Raw genomic sequence first — 20287 nt, forward strand, 5'->3', positions numbered from 1 at the left:
AGTTATTCTTGTGTTTTATATACTGTGGTGCAAAGATATTTGGGTGGTATAGGAATTATTCTAATGAACAGTGGTTTTGTACATTTAAAAGTGGAACCTGCAGGATTTGTACACATTGACTCCCTTTCCCTGAAAGTGAGCATATCAATGGTTTGGTTTCCCAATGGGCTTCTAGAGTGTTCTTGATGCCTGATATGCATTGCCTCCTTTCTTTGGTCTTTTCTAAGAAGAGGCTGATAGTCCAGCAGCTGGCCTACTGCTTGCAGCCTCAGGGCATTTCTTCTAAGTCCTATGTGACACGTTCACACAGAGATGCCAGATTGAAAACAAACTTAGAGGCAGCCCTTCTGCCTGTCAGCCAGGAAGATTTGGCCAGTTGTTCCCAGTTTTAATTATTTATGCATTTCATAGTTAACTTGCTGTATGAAACTATTGTTGCATTCCTTTCATGCATATTTTGGAATAATTTATCAGTCAAATCTAAAATTGAAAGTTTAAATTTGTATTCTTGGGATTCTGTGATTTCAGATCCACCTAAGACCTACACCCAGGATGGTGTGTGTTTGACTGAATCAGGGATGACTCAGTTACAGAGCCTCACAGTTACAGTTCCAAGAAGAAAACGGTCAAAACCAAAATTGAAATTGAAGATTATAAATCAGAATAGTGTGGCTGTTCTTCAGACCCCTCCAGACATCCAGTCAGAGCATTCAAGGGATGGTGAAATGGATGATAGTCGAGGTAATACTGAGTTACTTTTCTTGGAATGCATGCACAGAATTAGTGCATAAAATTACTTGGGAAACACATGTGATTTATGAGGGTAAATCACACTGCCTTTTCTAAATGCCTCTTGCTTTCTTGTATCCATCTAGAACACACTTACTTACAGAAATTTCTAGGAACACTGCATCTGTGCCAGTTGCAGAATCAGAGAACTTGACCTCAAATCCACTAGGTACCAGCATAAGCTGCTTCAGATCCTGTAAACCTGTGCTTAGGTTAAGGTAGAATTTGATCTGTACATTCTATAAATGGAAAAATTGTTACGAATATTACTTCAGTTATACATTTGTATTCACAGGTACTCATAAATCATTGATTCATAAAGCATAGATATCTTAAGATTTTCCATAGCTGAATTCTTTTAAGATAACCAGAAATTTTTACTAGTAATATTAAATTCAGTATGAGTCATGTTTTGGCTTATCTCCAGAGAAGGTCACTGTGAGATTTTTTATTTTTAGGGTTGTTTTAGTCAGTTTTTTTTTTTTTTTTTTCCCTTGCTGTGTCCAAAGACATGTCAAGCACAATTTTAGATGAGGAAAAGTTTATTTGGGGGCTCATGGTTTCAGCAGTCTCAGTCTATGCACAGTCTGCTCCATTTCTTGGGGCTTGAGGTAAGGCAGAATATCATGGTGGAAGAGTATGGTGGAGGTCCATGGCTCACATGTTGATCAGAAAGCAGAAAGAGAATCACTTGCCAGATACAAAATAGATATCCGCAAAGGCATGTCCCCAATGCCCACCTCCTCCAGCCATACCCTACCTGCCTTCGGTTACCACTCAGTTAATTCCTCTGAGGGCATTAATTCACCGATTGGGTTAATCCAAAGCTCTCATAACCCCAATCATTTTACCTCAGTGTTTTTGCATTGTCTCATCCATGAATTTTTGTGGGAGACACCTCATATCTAAACTGTAATAAAGGTAATTGTTTCTTTTCAGCTGATTTAAAAATAATTAGTTTTGTTTCATCATTGAATGTATAGTACAAGCCAGATGTTGAAAGTTATGTCATTGAACAAAGTAGATAAAATCCTCTGCTTATGGAGCTTACATTTTAGTGTTATGGAAAAGGACTACTGAAATAAAAACCCCTCATAATATTAAATCAGTTATTTGTAATGCATTTGGTAAATATTAAGGGAAAAGTAAGCAGTTAAACAAATTGAAAGTGTAGACAATGGTGTCATGGGGTCAGATGAACTGAAAGTGATACTTAAGCACAGACTCCAAGGGGGTGAGTGTGTAAACCTCTTAATAACCTGAGGACTGAGCATCCCAGACAATAACAAAGGCAGGCCAAAGGCCCTGGGAGAAAGTGTGCCCAGCATTTTTGAGGAATGCTGTGAAGACCACCATGTCTGCAGAGTGAACTAAGCGGACAGTCGGATGCAATAAGAGCAGAGGTGTTGGTGAGGACGGAGCCTCTGGAGATCATGCAGGACAGATGGGTGAAGGAGTCTATATTCATCAGAGTGGAATGGGGGTGGGGTAATCATTGAGTTTCTGAAGTACAAGGGCATGATCTCACTTGAAGAAAATCTGTCTGCTGTGATGTGAATAGACAGTTAGGTTTTAGAGATGCAGTAGCTGGATCATACAGGAGGCTGCACCCATTGTCCTAGTGAAGAGCAATCATCACCTGCAAAGAAATTATCTTTTATTCCTAATTATTTACCATCTGATCCTCACATTTCTGTAGTAGTAGTGTTTTTTGAGTCTCTTGTAAGGGGAGGTTTTTATTGCTTATGTGAAAGTGATTTTCAAATACTGTGGAATAGAATATAATTATAAAGTATATCGAAACTTTTGGGTTGTGTAGTAGTAGTAGTAGTAGTAGTCGTCCATGTGTCTAGGAGGACACTGAGAAATTTCAGGTTCCAAAGACATTAAAATCTGTCTGAAAAAGAGTTGCATCCATAGTCACTTAAGTTTGGGAAGTGCTGCATTTTATGTAATATGAAAGGTTTCTTGATAGCACATATTATTTTCCAACTTTTGAGATTATAGAACCTTTTAAAAATAAAAGAACAAAAACCCTTAGAAAGTTTTCTATGTGGCTGCCATTGTGTAGAGAAATACTATGAGAAATGCGTGGTATATTTCATTTTTATATTCTCTTAATGACCCTTGTCAGGGTAAGGGAAAATCAGTTGAAAAATGACCCTTGCCTTTTTTCTATTCATGTGGTGAGATAGTCATCTTTAACTTTATTTACTGAATCTGTCTTTAGTTTCACTGAATTTGAAAGAACATGAATGTTGTTTAATATGTTGGATGTGGAAGATGTTAATAAAGACAATGTTACAGTTGAAAAGATTGATTAAGCAATATTTTCCCGACTATTCCTTATGCTCATTTGTGTCTCAGGATCTCAAAACCTTTGTGAAAGGAGAGGTGTCTTCCTTAGAGATGAGATTAATGATTGTTGTTAACTAAATAAAAATCCTTTTTTAAAATTTAGCATGCCCACACTTTGCTTTCCTGAGAAAACATGTATGTATATGTGCACACACATGCTTAAAATTAGTTTTGTGGTTTTTAGGTATGCTTAAACTGGAAAAAACAAATCAAAGAGTATATGCTGTTTTTTTATTAAATCAAATATTTGTTGCATTTTAGACAGTTGAGCTAACATTAATTTTATGTATTTTTAGTACTGGGCATGCTTGAACTCAGGCATTCTTTGCACTTTCTCTTTGTTTATTCAATTTCTTTTTTTAAAGATTCTACATATAAGTGAGATCAAAGAGTATTTTTCTATGCCTAGCTCATTTCACTTAGCATTATGTCCTCTGGGTTCATCTGTGTTGCAAATGGCATTATCTTCTTTTTAAAGTCTGTACAGTGATCCATTGTATCTATTCAAATGTACATATGTGTATTTATATATACATATGTATGTGTTGATGTGCATTTTACAATTTATATGTTCATCTGTCTTTGGACACAGAGGTTCTTTCCATATCTTGGCTATTTTGAATAATACTGCCATGAACTAAGGAATGCAGTTATTTCTGTGAGGTGCTGATTTCATTTTGGTGTGCGGGGTATATATCCAAAGGAGGAGTTGCTGAGTCTTGTAGTAGTTGTATTTATCTTTATTTTTGAGAAACCTCTTTACTATTGTTTTCCACTACAGTTTCCCACCAGCAGCGTATAAGGGTTCCCTTTTTTCCATATCTTCATATTCAGGTTATTTTTTATCATTTGGTTAAAAGCTCTTCTAACAGATATGAAATGACATGTCACTTTGATCTTAATTTGCATTTTCCTGTTGTTTGATGATGTGGAGCACCATTTATATACTTTTGCCTCATTCTTGTCTTTGGAAAAATCTATTCAGGTCCTTTGCCCATTTTTAAATTTTTTATTAGAGTAAGCTCTAATACTTATTAGTTGGGGTCATCCTGATATACTCATACATGCATAGAAATCAATTTCAATTCATGATTCCCCCCTTCCTTTTCCTATTTTTAATTGTATTTGTTGCTTTGTTTTTATTTTTTGCTCTAGGGTTGTGTGATTTTTTTTCCCCCCACATATTAGTCCTTTATCTGATGAGATTTATGGTTTGCACATATTTTCCCCAAACCCATGTACTGCCTTCCATTATGCTAATTATTCCTTTTGCCATGCTGGAACTTTTCGTGTAACAAAGTTCTACTAGTTTATTTTTGCTTTTGATCCCTCTGATTTCAGTGGGTATCCAGAAAGTAATCGCCAAGGAAATTTCCCCTTTACTTCTAGGATCTTTATGGTTCCAGATTGTACATTTAGAACTTTAATCATTTTTAGTTGATTTTTGGGTGTGGTATGTAAATAAGCATCACATTTTATTCTTTGCTTATGAATATGTAGTTGTACCAGGACAGTTTTTCATTGAAGAGATTATCTTTTTCCCCTATTTTGTCTTTTGGTAAGTTTGTTAAAAAGGAATTGATTATATTTTTGGGTTTATTTCTGGGTTTTCTATTTCTGTTCCTGTAGTTTCTCTGTTTTTATGTTAATACTATACCATTTGATTACGAGAACTTTGAAATATAATTCGAAAGTGGGTAGTGTGATGCTTCCACTGTTTTATCTCCTGGAATTCTTGTGATTCCGTCCAAACTTTAGAATCATTTTTTCCATTTTTGTGAATAGTGCCATTGAAATTTTGATAGACATTATGGGAATCTGCATATTTCCTTGGGTGGTACACAGTATTCTTCCATTCTACAAATATGGGATTTCTGTTTATTTATATCTTCTATTTCTTACACCATTTTCTCCTAATTTTTGTGTACAGATCTTCAGCTTTTTTTAAAAAAAATTAAGTTATCGATAGACCTTTATTTATCTATTATTTATTTATTTATTTTATATGGTGCTGAGAATCAAACCCAGTGCCTCACACATGTCAGGCAAGTGCATTACTTCTGAGCCCCAGCCCCAGCCCAGATCTTCAATGGAATTTTTTTTTTTTTTTTTTTTTTTGGTGGTGGGTGGTGCTGAGGTTTTGACCCATGGCTTTGTGCATGTAAGGCAAGCATTCTGCCTACTGAGCTATATCTGCAGCCCTGGAATTGTTTTCTTTATTTCTTTTTTGGATAAAGCATTATTGGTATAAAGAGGTGAAACTGATTTTCATATGTTGGTTTCATATTCTGTTATTTAACCAAAATCACTTATTCTAATAATTTTCCTGGGAGTCTTTAGATAGTTTTCCTCATATAGGATCATGCCATCTGTAAATAGATATAATTTTATTACTTTTCTGACTGTATGCATTTTGTTTTTCTTGTCATATTGCTTTTATTAGTCCTTCCTAGTAGTATGTTTTATAGAAGTAGGTGAGAGAGGGCATCCTTGCTGTGTATCAGATATTTGAGAAAAGCTTTCAGTTTTTTTCCCACTGGAGGCTTGTTTTTGAATAGGTAATATCTGTACATGATATTAAAGAATACCCCCCCACACCCAAAAAAATACACAGGTTCGAAAGAGTAAGTGATGAAAACTTCCCAAACATCCTGTCTAAAGAGAACCACTGTTTTCTTATAATATTCCAGAGATTTGTTTTCTCTGGAATATTATTTATTCACGTACAAACCTGTATTTATGGGAGAGTTTCTCATATATGGGCAATACGGTACTTTCCTGCATTGTAGTCTGTGGAGCCAGAAGGCCCAAGTGAAGGTGCTGGTTAGAATTATCAACTTCCATGATGGTGGTCATGCTAAACGGTACTGCAAACCCCACTATGCGCTATTTATCTCGAATGTGTGCTTCCTGAGCCACTGGGGGAAAGGGTCTCGCTTGTAAAGTGCTATCTTAATTTCACTGCTCCTGTGCACTCTCTTTGGAGTGAATGCATCCAGTGTTGTTTCAGACCACGAAGCGTCAGACATGATTGATTTTGGCATTCTCTCCTTACTGGGGACTGTCTTTGTTCCTATGCTGTGTCACGTGTTTTCTGTGGCTTCAGATATTCCTTTCTCTTGTTCCTTGCCCTCATTTTGGTAGAGTATAACCTATTGTTTACCGAGAGAGAGTGAATGTAAGGAATGCATATTTGAGGAATTATACACTTCTGAAAATTTATTTATTTATTTATTTATTTTTAAAGAGAGAGTGGGAGAGAGAGAGAGTGGGAGAGAGAGAGAGTGGGGGAGGGAGAAAGAGAGAGAATTTTTTAATATTTATTTTTTAGTTCTCGGCGGACACAACATCTTTGTTTGTATGTGGTGCTGAGGATCGAACCCGGGCCGCACGCATGCCAGGCGAGCGCGCTACCGCTTGAGCCACATCCCCAGCCCCAAAATGTATTTATTTTATCTTCTTTCCTGCTTGATCTCTTCTAGGTTGGAAACACATTTTCTTTTAGCATTTGGAAGTCTTTGTTCTGTTGTCTTTATATAAGGGGAACTCGATTCTCTGTGACCTGTGACCTGTGACCTGTGACCTGTTTTCTCTGGAATCTGTTGGAATTTCAGGAAATTCTTGGTCTCAATGTTCTGTGATTTCACACGCACGCACGCACACACACACACACACACTCTCTCTCTCTCTCTCTCTCTCTCTCTCTCTCTCTCTCCACTTTCCTCTACTTGGGTATTTTTGTGTGCTCTCTCAGGCACTGATGGTGTCTTTCAGTCTGCTGCCTTGTGCTTGTCAGTGTTGAAAACGCTTGATGTGTCGTATGATTTCTCCCTGCATCGTCCTCTTCTCTCATTCCCAGAGTTGGTATTTAGACATGAAACCTACTCATCTGGTTTCTCTGTTTTTCATTCTTGCCCCTCTACTGGATCTTTGTTTTGGTTTTGGCTATCATGTATAAATTTTCACAAGCTAGCTTTCTTCCTTTTGCTGTGATTGGTATGGAACTCAGGGTCCCCAGCATATTCTAGGCAAAGTGCTAATAAACAGTATCAAATTGTCCTCAAATAACAAACTTGTTATGTGTAATATTTAGTAAGGAAAAGAAATAAAAGTTCTTTGATAAATTTTTTTCTTGTAGCACAATGTAAAGCATGTACAGAATTGAAAAAGTTTGATTACCATATTATTACCATATTGTGAAAATTGCATTTCTGAAACGTGAATTTTTAAGTATATTACTTGATTTTAGTTTCTTTGGCCAGTGAAATATTTATTAACACATGTTATGCACCATGCTAAAGACACAATTGGTATAGAAAAGTCTTAGTACCTATTTTCATGGAGAATGTTATCTTTCAGCGCCACAGACTTTAGAAAATCAGTGAAAATGAAGTATAACATCAGTGCATAGCATCATGGATCCGTGGGACATAGCCTTCTCTAGATATCAGGAATTCTGTAATACAATGATGGTTAGAATAAATCTTGAAAGAGGAATCAAAGAAAGCAGTGATTGACAGAAGTGGAAAGAAGCTTGATAAATTTGAGGACTGAACATGGTTTACCATAGTAGGAATGTGATGAAACTGGCGAGTTTACAGGAGACTGTTACAGTGAACTTCAAAATTTTCACTTTATTTTGAGGGTGTTGGCAAGACGTGAAAGGATTTGAAACAGAAAATTGATACATATTTATATAGAGACCATTCATGCTGCAATTTAAAGAATTGATGGGGCTGGGGATGTGGCTCAAGTGGTAGCACGCTCGCCTGGCATGCGTGCGGCCCGGGTTCGATTCTCAGTACCACGTACAAACAAAGATGTTGTGTCCGCCGATAACTAAAAAATAAATATTAAAATTCTCAAAAAAAAAAAAAAAAAAAGAATTGATTGGATAGTTGTAAGCATTGGGCCAGGAATAAGAGAGGAGGATATTATAGTAAATTATCTGCTAGATTGAACAAAGGTGGTGGTAGTGAGAAATAAACTGCTTTTGAGAGAGACTGAGAAGTCTTGATTGTGGAAGAGATTAGGGATTGTCAAGACTTCTTCCAGGTTCCTTCTTCCTTGGGTTGCTTTTGTCTTTTAATGGTGATGGGTGACACAGGGAAGGGAAGGCTCATCTTAGAATCTCTATGCATGGTTTTCAGTGATCAAGCAGCACCCAGCTGTAGCTGTGGTTGGAGCTCTGAGGAGAGCTCTGGGTTAGAGAGAGCCTTGGGGTCTGGGACCTGGAGATATAACTAAAGGCTAGTGAGTGGTTTATAAAGTGCAAATTGGTTAATAATTGTCTTTTGAGCTTGCTCTCTGGGTCTAGTTTTATTTGCCAAGAGCATTGTGCAAACATTTCTACCACCAGTTGGGGCCTCTTGGACCTCTTTCTCTACTTTTCCTGTCTTCTGGGGTACTTGACTAGAATGGCTTGGTGGCCCCTTTGCTTTGTGTTTCCCTTTAGCTAGGGATCATGTGTTTGATAAATTTTTCCAGTTTCATCCATAGATTTACTTCTTTTCCAGAAGGAGAACTTATGGATTGTGATGGAAAATCAGAATCTAGTCCTGAGCGAGAAGCTGTGGATGACGAAGCAAAGGGAATAGAAGGAACAGATGGTGTCAAAAAGAGAAAAAGGAAGCCATACAGACCAGGTGAAGTTCTAATGTAACCAAAACTGTCCACTTTAAGAGGATATTGAGAACCTCAGTTATAACTGAATATCAGGATGAGGCATAGCATCTTAACCACTGTCTAAAACTTGTGTTTATAGATACAGAATTGACTTCTTGAGTGTGCTTTGTAGATGACAAATTCTATAGGCTGAGTGTCTATGTAACAATAAATTATTATTGCCTTACTCTAAATTTACTTCTTTTAAAAAATGCTTTACTGGATTGCTTTTTACTTACAGTTACTGTCTCGGACCAGTTATGTGTTTCTGCTGATGAGTATATTTGTCTTACTTTTCAGCATTCACTTTCTGATATTTTTACTTTTTAAAAACTTATGTCAGCATTTATGCAGGAGTGCCAGTAAGCACAGTATGAGTGTAAACAAGAAAGGTTCTTATTCTTCGTAGTATTTATAGTCCCCTTAATATATAACAGACTGAGAACTTCCTTATTTTCTGTCTTTCTTAGGGGCAGAGGGGAAAATCGCCTTGCTTGTCAGATTTTATTTACCTTACTGAAAAATAATTATGGGAACACCACAATACAGAAATTGTAGGCCGTATTTTAACATCATTTATTAATGTCTGTTTATCAGTAAATGAGGTATTAAATTGAATCAGTACAATCTTTATTCTTCTGATGGCTTATATTTTATTAAAATATAATGGACCACATCCATTATTATAAGGACTGGGGATCAGTTTCCTTCAGGTCATCTTCAGGATGTGCTCCGTTTTGTTCTAATCATCGGGCCTACAAGTGCTCTTAGTCAAGTCGGACGTTGCAGATTCTCTTTGGAACTTGGATGTTTCATTTTGTTTTCTTTTTGTGGTTCACGGGAAGTTGTCCCTTTAATTGAGGGGCCATGAGGTCACACAGTATATCGCCTGATGACTTTATCATTTGGCCAAAGCTGATAATGTTGACTGGGACAGCACTTCATTCTGACTTAGTGCTTCACATGTATTAGTTTGCATGCACTTAGGACATGTATATGAGGACATGCTGTACATTATCCATATTTTACCAGTGAGGGAACTGGGGCACTGAAAAATTAAATAAACTGCCTGAATTTAGTTATTGAATAGAATTATGTAGCCTGACTCCAGATTCTGAACTTTAACGACAGCATTCTGTGTATCGTGTCCGAAGGTCCTCTTAGTAAGGAAGAACTAGACATGGTCCCCTGAAGCAGTCTTCACTAGTGAGTGTGTCATCTAGTCTCATTATGATTATTATGTTTATCATGATTAGCCTCAGTGTACAGATACTGTGGGGTGTGAGCTGATCACACATGAGGACAATCCATGATTCAGGACCTGCTTGGCCTTGTGTGGAGGAGGACCTGCATACAATACAAGTCTTTCTCTACTCTAGCAGAGTTGGATTCTTGTTTGATTAGTGATAGCAATGGCTTTGACTTTTAGTTTTTACTTATTTCCATCCTTTTCTATTTTATATAAAAATGAGTTTGTTGATTTAGATTAGACCAAACTAAATTTTGGAAAATGCCTTAGTGTTAAACACAGACATTTCATACTACTTACTGTAGAACTATAGGGAGAAGTTGATTATTTATCTGCTTACCCAATTTCTTTTTTGGATAGGCATTGGTGGATTCATGGTTCGGCAAAGAAGTCGAACTGGGCAAGGAAAAACCAAAAGATCCGTGATCAGAAAAGATTCATCAGGCTCTATTTCTGAGCAGTTACCTAGCAGAGATGATGGTATGGTACTGATTCTGTTTGCTATAACCCCCTAAGTCTTGGTATTTCTATTAGAACCGTTTTAAATAATGCTACCATCATGATCTTATTGCCTTTTACTGATCAAAGGATTTGAGTGCCTGTAGATTTCAGACTTAGTATATAGTAGTCAAGTTTGATAAGGAAATGGTTTAAATTCAATAAACTTTATTCCTTTGAGTAATTTTTTTTTTTAACCCTCTTTTTCTTTTGGTGCTGGGGATTAAACCCAGGGCTTTATGTTCACTATGTATACATATTACCCTGAGCTACAAGCACCCCTCCCCATATTAAATATATTTCCTGTATTAAATATAAACTGCAGGGACTGAGAATCAGTTGGTTAAACTGATCTGGTAACCTCCGCAGAGGCCTTCCTTTGCCTGCCTTATGTACTTTGCATATAACTTGAAACTTGTAGTCTATTTAATAGAAAATGATGGGGGTACCCCAACAACTCTTAACTAACTTGTAGTATTTTATAAACCCATCTTTTCAGTGAACATTCTGTCATCCTTACTCAGCATTTCAGAGATAGCTAAATCATTGCTTAAGCCACAACTTTGTCAGTTAGGAGTACACTGCTGTTTTCTCACTCTGTGAAGTGGTTTTGATGCAGACATCATTATCTGCATGCTATGGTATGTATGACTGCATGTTTTGAAATATTTAGTGTATGATGCAAGAATACTGGAGGAGATTTCAGCATGTCCTCTAGGGCTTTGACCTCAGGTGAATTAATATACTGCCCATTTTCAGGAGGCTCTGTGATGGTTTTCAGTAAATTTCCAATATGACTTTACATGGCTTTAATAAGCCCTGATTAAGGAAGCCGATGTGTTCATTAAAACTTCTTAGTTTTCCATGTCTTCTGTACTCCAGATAATTTCTTAAGATTCGCATTTTTAGTTATGTATTTTCAACTGTATCTAATAAAAACTTACAAATTGAGTTTTTTGATTTTTATATGCAATTTTTTTCTGAATTGCTTTTTTGATATTTTAGTACTTGAGTTTCTTTTTAAAGCTTCTACTTTATGTGTCTTTTAATCCTTCATGTAATTATCTGTTTTAAAATATAAAATTTCTGAAGCCTTTACATGTCTGATTCTATTCTTTATATCTGTTGTCTCTATTAGTGTCTCATTTCATTGCAGAGAGAGAGATATATATATTTGCTTAATTACTTCCTGTAAACTTTGGGGGCATTCTCTGAACTCTTTTAAGAAAATTGAGGGTGTGCTCTTCCAGACATTTGCCTTTGTTACTTGCGGGAACATGGGGTTACATTATTATTACTTCAGGGCCACTTTAAGCTACATGCTTAGTTTGAAGTACTTCTGTTCAATCATGTTTTATAAATTGTGGATTTTTACACATTGGGGCTATATTGAGTTTGTGAACTATCAGGGAAGAGTTTTATTTTTTGCCTTTGGGCTGAGCACCAAATTCTGTGACACAATGACAAGTAGTTTTCTTTGCTGTTGGTATTGGAGCGCTGGAGGTGGGTGGTGGTTTGGGTGGGCAGGCTGTATTTCTTGTTTGATATGCCCTTTGTCAGCCAACTTTCTATTACTGTGACAAAATACCTGAAAAAAATCAATCAAAAGGAGGACGGGATTTACTTTGGTTCAGAGTTTTGGAGATTTCAGCCCATGGTTAGCTGGTTCTGTTGATTTGAGTCCAGGATGAGGAGGCATATTGTGGCGGGGACATGTGGCAAAGGATGCTGCACACCTCCTGGCAGTGGGGAGAGAGAAAATCCAGAGGCTTCACTTCTCCTCAATGGTTGGTTCCACAACCTCCTGAGAACTCCAGGGCTGGTGATCAGGCTTTGTACACAGGCATTTGAGATACATGCAAGATTCAAATAGTTAGGCCCCGATAATGGAGTCTTGTCACCATTCCACTTCTCTCAAGGCAACCCCAGTTACTCTTTTTACCTTAGAGAGCACCCTTAACCTTCATCTTCTAGTCTGCATTCTGCTCTGAAAATTGGAGTTCTAGGTCACTGGATTTTAGCATTCAGAGTTTTACTTCTTTGCTTGTTTCTGTGGCGCCTTCTTTACCTTAACTTGTAGTCAGTATACATGTTAAAAGGTCATTTCTGAAAGAAATGTTTGTTATTTTCAGAAGAGTCAGTCTGTAGTCCAGCCACAGAATCGCCCATGTTGGCTTTCAGAAGAGATGCCCCAAGCGCCCTGCCCTTAGCTGTGCCTGTCATTTGTGTGCTCGTCTCTCTGCCCTGTGTGCTTCACTTGTTTCTCTGATGATTTCACAGTCCAGTGTTTTTTCTGTTGTTATTTTCAGAATTTGAGAATGAATGTTCATTGCATGACCGTATTCGTTATCTATGAGCATATTTATAGATAGTAATGTTTTCACAATGTAAACCCCGTTTACATTGAATTTTGGAACTTGGAATTGGTGAATTAAAGAATACACATTTTTAAAAAGATTTTTGTTGCCGGTTTCCATTATCTTTTACAAAAAAATGTTATACCTACTCAGTTTCCTTTAGGAGAGTATATGAGAAGCTTTCCCCACATATTCATGAGCATTTCATTTTTTTTTTTTTTAAGTCTGTACCAAAATGTTGTATTAAAAAAAACAAAAGTGCTTTGCCAGGAAATGGTGGTAATTAAGCAAGAATAGGAAACATAGTAGTACTAAATAGACATGAAATGGAATTTTTATGATGCTTAAAACTTACTAATAAACTTGCTTTGAGATCTTTTTGTGTCACAAAAGCTTGTTCATTTACGTGGAACTGTATATGTTGGTCGGCTGTAAAAGTTTCCTTGGGTTGAATTGTCTGAAATTTAAATGCACATAAGTGTGACTCTTATTTCAGGCTGGAGTGAGCAGTTACCAGATGCTCTACTTGATGAATCTGTTTCTGTTGCTGAAAGCACTGAAAAAATAAAGAAGAGATACCGAAAAAGGAAAAATAAGCTTGAAGAAACATTCCCTGCCTACTTACAAGTAATATATTACTTTACATTATATTATACAGCATTAGTTGAGGAAGTGTATTGAGCTTTTAAAAATAGACTTGTGGTTTTTGCTAGTGTTCTACTTTTTTAAATTTAATCATTACAAATGTCTTTCCAGACCCCATAAAAATTAACATTTGCCCCCCACCCCGACCCCCTGCCTTTTTTTTTTTTTCCACTTTGGTACTTCACATAAATTTTTTTTTTCATCCCACCTGTTCACTTCTGAGCATTCTATAAACCATAATAAGTCACTTTGGAATGGGGAAATCTGTCTTTTAAACAATTCACACACTTGTATAATGTACCAAACCCAAGTCTTATTGACATTTCCCTTTGCAAATGCACCCTGTGATAATTATGTTTATCCAACAAAAAAAAAAGTTTTTATTAGCAGACATCACAGCTTTAATAATTGTCTGCTGCTTTTAGAGGCCTAGTAAGCAAAGATTCAAAGCCAAAGAGTTTCAAAATTCATACTAGAAAGATCTCTCTCAACAAGAAGGAATTATATTTGGTAAGTATAGACTGTAATAAAGGAAATCTTTCTAGTTCATTATGTAAACATCAAGTCACAGAAGAATTCAAGAAGTTGTGCGTTATAGCCATCTACTTAACCTAGGGCTGGGATTAAACATCCAGCTCTATCACCAGTTAATTCTAGATTCCTGAGCTTGTCATTCATCCTTCTGGACTTCTATATCTTCGCACATAAAAAGTTAAACTGGAATAGACTGAGTGCCCATCTAAGTTCACTGTGTAAGACTGTCTATCTGATGTGTCCCTCCTGCAGAACAGTGGCCTATATAGATACTTGTGTGGGTTGTATTCATTTGTTAACCTTGATTTTTCCAGGTAACCATTATAACTTGGTTTTAAAATATACTTTCTTTCACTTAGGGTACAACTTGCTCAGTTTTCTTTTTTTAGTAACTAGACTACTAACATCCTAATGGCCATGTTCACATTAAAGAGTTCAGCTATTAAAATCAGAGTCCTGAGTTTAAATATCACTGTGTTACTACTTAATTCAATTGATTTTGTTTACCACGTTTTTGCCCCAGTTTTCCCATCTGTAAAATCATGGCAATAGCGACCTCATAGAAATGGTCTGAGATCTTATAAGAATATGGATGTTGAGCACCTAACTCTTGCCTTACTTTTACATATCCTTAAGAAATGTTTTAGTTCCCTCTTTCCCTTTATGTCCCCCAATGCTTTGCACCTTTTTTTTTTCAAAAACAGGATTTTTATTGGTCAAGAAATAGACCCATATTTCATTTGGCTCATCTTTACTTGTACCTCTATTCTTTCTTTATGCTCTTCAGCATTTTTCCTGGTGATAAAATATTGCTAGAAAAGAAATGGACCATTTCCATCCAGTGTTCTACCATTGTGGATATTCATATATTTTTTTCATAGTGAAACACCTTGTCCATTTCAAAAGTATGAAAATTTCAAATCAGGTGTACGTATCATTGCTCCACCAGACTTCACCCCCCAAATCCCTTTCAAAAGTTAGCATTGTTAACATTCTGCTGTATGTCCTTTTAGAACTTTTTTATAATTTATTTTTACTTTCTTATAATAGTCTCTGCATACTTTGCTGGATGCCTTTCAGCTGTTCTCTGTGTAGTAATGTATTCTGAGGCTTTTCTTGATATCACTGTCTCTGCATACTTTTTAAAACTGTTATATAGTATGAGTACCTCTGATTTATTTAGTCATGTGCCTTCTGATGGACATCAAGGCTGCTTTCCCTTTTGATATTATAGAAATGCTATAGTGAATCCTTTTAAAAGTTAATGTGTGTTTGGCAATAGTGTGTCAAATGTTTATAGCTACTGCAAAATCATTCTGTACAAAGGGTCCTTTTTCCAACAGGCCACATCATACAAAATAGACAAAGGGTTGGGTTTAAGCATATGAAAAAGGGTCCTGAGTACTTCCTTTTGGTCTTCTGTATTGATCTTTGAGAAGTTCTGGGGAGATCTGGAATTACCAGAAATCCAGCTGGAAGCACCAGCCACTAGATCAGGGGAAGTGTGTAGAGATACAGAAGAGTTCATCTGGAGGAATAGAAAGCCAGAATAGCTGCAAGTGTTGCACACATGGTATGGTTAAAATGACTTCTAAAACCCTTTTTCAGATTTATAGTGTAAGTCTTCTGTGTGGCTATATGAATCAACATGAGGTTACTAAAGCTACCTGAATGTGTGCATATTAAAACTGTAGATCAAAGTCTTATGCTATCCTTTGCAAGTAATCTGTAAATATTAATAATATTCATGAAGCTTTAGTGTTTCTTACAGTATGAATTAAGGTGCTGATAGTATTGTAAATCTGTCATCTTTTAAATTTAATTGCACCTTAATTTTCCAGAATTGAATTATTGTCTTGTCATTGCTAGAAACACATTTGATATAATTTTGTGTTCATATTTGTATAATTTTATTTGTCTCCAGCAAAGCTACCAAAAAAAATCTTAATATAAGGGAATTCTCCATGAAAGAATTCACAGAATTCTTCTTTGTTCTTTTTGTATTTCTCTATTTTATTTCTGTATTGTTAAAAACAAAGCTTTTCTGTTATTTCTATTTCCTTGTCAAAAATGATGACAGAATAATGTTGTCTTTTTAGAATTTTACAACTAATCATTTTCTTATGTGCTTATCTTTGTCTAGGAAGCTTTCTTTGGAAAAGATCTTCTGGATACAAGTAGACAAAACAAGCTGAGTTTAGATAATCTAGCAGAAGATGCAGCTCAGCTTTCCTATAAAACAAACATGAACACAGGTTTCTTGGATCCTTCCTTAGATCCACTACTTAGTTCATCCTCAGCTCCATCAAAACCTGGAACTCAGGGTATGTAGAATAATTAACAAGTGTTTTCTTTATATCCTATGACATTTACTTTCTGTGTGATCACACTTTAGAAATGCTTTTATTTGGCCTCATATGCATTTTAAGAATCAACTTTATTAATGTATAATTCACATTTAGGAAATGCAGCTATTTTAAGTGGACAGTTTTATAAGATTGGCAAGTGAATTTATCTCTGTAACTGCCTTTGAAATTCAGAGTTGTGAAGGAAAATGTTTGGTTTACACTTTGCTGAGGACAATGTAAACTGGTATAATTTGGCTATAGTTGGTAAGCTATAAGTACATTCTTCAATTTAGGTAAGGTATATTTGTTTTAATTACATAGCTGAAAGATATTTGAAACAGAGCAAACCAGAAAGAATGCCTCAAGAGAGAAACTTGCTGATAGACCATGTTAATCCAGGAACATATATTGCCCACAATCATGGGTTTCCCTCCTCTGACAGGGTGGAGCACATATCTCTCTGTTGTGGGAATGAGATTCTCCCATGTCTTGTAGGATATTTAATAGCATCTCTGATCTAATGAGGTCATGACAGTCAAAAATGTCTCCAGATATTGCCTCACATAGGCAGAGCTGCCCCTGTTTGCAAGCCGTTGTTCTAGGTACAGAAAATATGGCAACTATGAAGAATTGCAGAAAGTGGCAGAACTTGGTATCCTTCAAAAGTAAGGTTAATGTCAACAATGCTCTTGGAGTTCATTTGAATATATGTGTTGGGATCATAGTGGGGTTTTCCCCCCACTTAAATATTACCAATCATAAATTAATGTGTTTTTTTTTTCTGACAAGCTTCTTCTGCCATTGATTCACATTTGCTTTTCGTTAATTTTATAAATTTATTTTGAAAAACAATTTTAAGTCAACTTTCCACTAGAAAAAAATGACTTCTTATTAAGTAGTTAAAGTTTTGTTAACTTTGCATTGTTGTGTATTAAAATATAGCCAGTCCTCTGCAGCTGTTATTTTCATCATAGGGGACCAATTTAAGGAACTTGAGCACCTGATCCCCTGCAAATACTGACTTTTGTGTTGTGTTGTGTTTGACTTAAATTAGAAGTAGTCTTACCTCCTCTTGTGTGCATATTCATGTCTGGTCTTCCTCACCATGAACAATGAGTGGTGAACACACTGGACCAATGTCAATGTCCATGGTCTTTCTTTACCCTTAGCAGATATTTAAAAAAAAAAAAAAAAAAAAACCTTGTTATTTCATCTTTATCAATATGTTGTTTAAATAATGTATAATAAACTGAATGTAGGATTACACACATGTAATCCCAGCAACTTGAGAGGTTGAGGCAGGAGGATCCCAAGTTTGAGATCAGTGTCAGCATCTTAGAGAGACCCTGTACAAAAAAGACTATAATGAAATACTTATGGGTCTTCAAATGATTTTTTTTTTAAACATATCATGACATGCCATTTAAGGACTTAAACAGAAGTTGTTGCACTTGAGTTTTATAAGGAAAAAGTGAAATTAGATGTAAAATGTTTTTGTTTTCTTTGGTTACTGTGACCAAAATTAGTAGAGGGAAAGTTTATTTGGGGCTCACTATTTCAGAGAACTCAGTCCAGAGATGGGCAGCTCCATTGCTCTGGGTCCAAGGTAAGGTAGCACATCATGGAGGAAGGGTCCAGTGATGGGGTGGGAGGAGCTGCTTAACTCATGGCTAGGTTAAGAAGCAGAGAGAGGAAACCAGGATTGGGCTTCAGGGAAGAACGGCACTTCTAGGGCTTACCTTCAGTGACCATCCTCTTTTAGTCACATCCACCTGCCTACAGTTACCACCTGGGCTGCTCATTCAAACTAGATTGGACTGATTAAGTTACAGCTCTCACAAAACTGTTGAAGAAATAATGACTATCTAGGAACCCATTTCAAAAACCTAAATTTAATATTCTTTCCATTTGACCCAGCCTTTGCCTTTATAATGAAAAATTAACAAACTAGAGTTTTCTTTTTTTAATGTCATCTTGTCCAATGTAGCCCATTAAATTATTTTTAATGATTTGTTGATAAGATATAAAATCTTTTACTGTAGGTAGGTACAACATACTTTTTAAACAGCCTTTTAAAATTTAGTTATATAAATATAGAATTTCATTACTTCAAGACAAAACAGAAAACTACAAATGACCCCTCAAAGGATTGTCCAGAATCTCTTTCTTGCAAATACACTGTTACCTAGATAGATTAATGTAATACTTTTATTTCTTTAAAATTGTTCTGAATATTTGGGTATACAAAACTTATTTTAGCTTGTTGCAATTTGAAAGTCTATGATGTCCTCTTTTTGATTTGAATTCTATTTGAGAGGTGTATGTTTGTTTGTTTTTTTACTATAAAGAGAGAATTTTTTTAATATTTATTTTTCAGTTTTCGGGGACACAACATCTTTATTTTTATGTGGTGCTAAGGATTGAACCCAGTTCCCCATTCATGCCAGGCAAGCATGCTACCGCTTGAGCCACATCCCCAGCTCCGAGAGGTGCACCAGAACTGTGTGTGTTTCACAGTGGTGTCTGATCTGGAGGATCACATTTATGCCTCCCCACTTTTTTTTTTTTTTTTTTTCAAATATTTATTTTTTAGGTGTAGATGGACACAACACAATGCCTTTATTTTTTATGTGGTGCTGAGGATGGAACCTGGGTCGCGCCCATTCTAGGCGAGCGTTCCACTGCTGAGCCACAATCCCAGCCCCTTACCTCCCCACTTTTTATTGCTAAATAAAAACACACTTGAGATGGATCAAAAATTTCAGATGTTCTTTAACTGAATAACAAATACAATTACTAAAGCTGGCCTAAATAAGAGTTCAAATATTTCCTATTTGATTAAGCCAAAAACACTTAAAATCCTCCTTTACTTTTCATTTTCTTAAATTCCACATCCTATCTGTCCCCAGTTTGTTTGTCTTCAAAATATATCCCAAAGCCAACACTTTTTCCTTCACCTTGTCCATCACTGCAGCACAGACTTCGTTACCACCCACTGAACCTGCAGCAGGTCTCCACCCTTCTAGTATTGCTGACCCTTGCCCCACCCCTGTGTGCAGGGCAGCCCTCCAACAGCTTCCCCTGCACTATAGATAAATCCCAGTCTTCACATGATCTTGCACCAGCTGCTGCTTGTTTCCTCCCACTCTTTGCCTTTATTAACTTGAGCACAGGGGGCCTCCTGGGTCAACAGCCCCTCTCTGGCCAGGGCTGGTACAGCTATTTTCCTTGTGCTTGGCAAGTCTTCTACATCTTTGTGCATAGGACTCCTTCATTTCCTTGGAGTCTGTGTTCAGTCCTCTCACTGAACAGCTCTTCCCTGACTGCTGTTTCCACTGCAGCATCCCCATAGCTTATTTTTATCCTTTTTCTCATTACATGGCATCCTTTGCTTATTGTCTAATTCCTTGAGAGAAAGTGAGCCCTTTGAGGGCAGGTCCCTGCCTCTTGTTCCGGTGGTTGGAACAGTGCTAGATATGTAAACCCATAGTCGGTTTCTGTTGGTACTGAAGTGGTACTGGAATCAATGAATGAAGGAGCAGTCTTATTGCTCCTTGGCTTATGCTTTGCAAGAAATTTTAAAATAATGAATTTGCCTTTCGTGTTTTATTAACCTTTTTTTTCCTAGATGTTATTTTTTTAAAGACAACACTGCATAGTGAATTTTTTTTTGACTTTGTTTCTTATAGCATTCTATCTCACTTTTATCGCCTACAGGTTTCAAATTTCATTTTGACAATACAGATGAGTCACAAAAAAATAGACTAAATTTTTAATATTTTTGTTATTCAAAACTTGATGGCCTTTGGTATGAAAAATCCTTTACTTTAGAAGTAAAAATGGTC

General features: G+C 36.3%; 1 protein-coding gene across 15 annotated transcripts in view; it reads left to right on the forward strand.

Moving 5' to 3' along the window:
• Window positions 1–20287, forward strand: part of Kmt2c (lysine methyltransferase 2C) — a 266290-nt gene that overhangs the window by 193765 nt on the left and 52238 nt on the right. For all 15 annotated transcript variants that reach the window (XM_076831496.2, XM_076831532.2, XM_076831540.2 and 12 more), the window contains 5 exons: window positions 529–741; window positions 8664–8792; window positions 10421–10540; window positions 13412–13542; window positions 16238–16418. In XM_076831496.2, the coding sequence (XP_076687611.2) occupies window positions 529–741; window positions 8664–8792; window positions 10421–10540; window positions 13412–13542; window positions 16238–16418 (774 nt within the window). The remainder of the gene's footprint in view (window positions 1–528; window positions 742–8663; window positions 8793–10420; window positions 10541–13411; window positions 13543–16237; window positions 16419–20287) is intronic.

This window comes from Callospermophilus lateralis, chromosome 1, assembly GCF_048772815.1.
Source record: "Callospermophilus lateralis isolate mCalLat2 chromosome 1, mCalLat2.hap1, whole genome shotgun sequence".
Classification (NCBI taxonomy): domain Eukaryota; kingdom Metazoa; phylum Chordata; class Mammalia; order Rodentia; family Sciuridae; genus Callospermophilus; species Callospermophilus lateralis.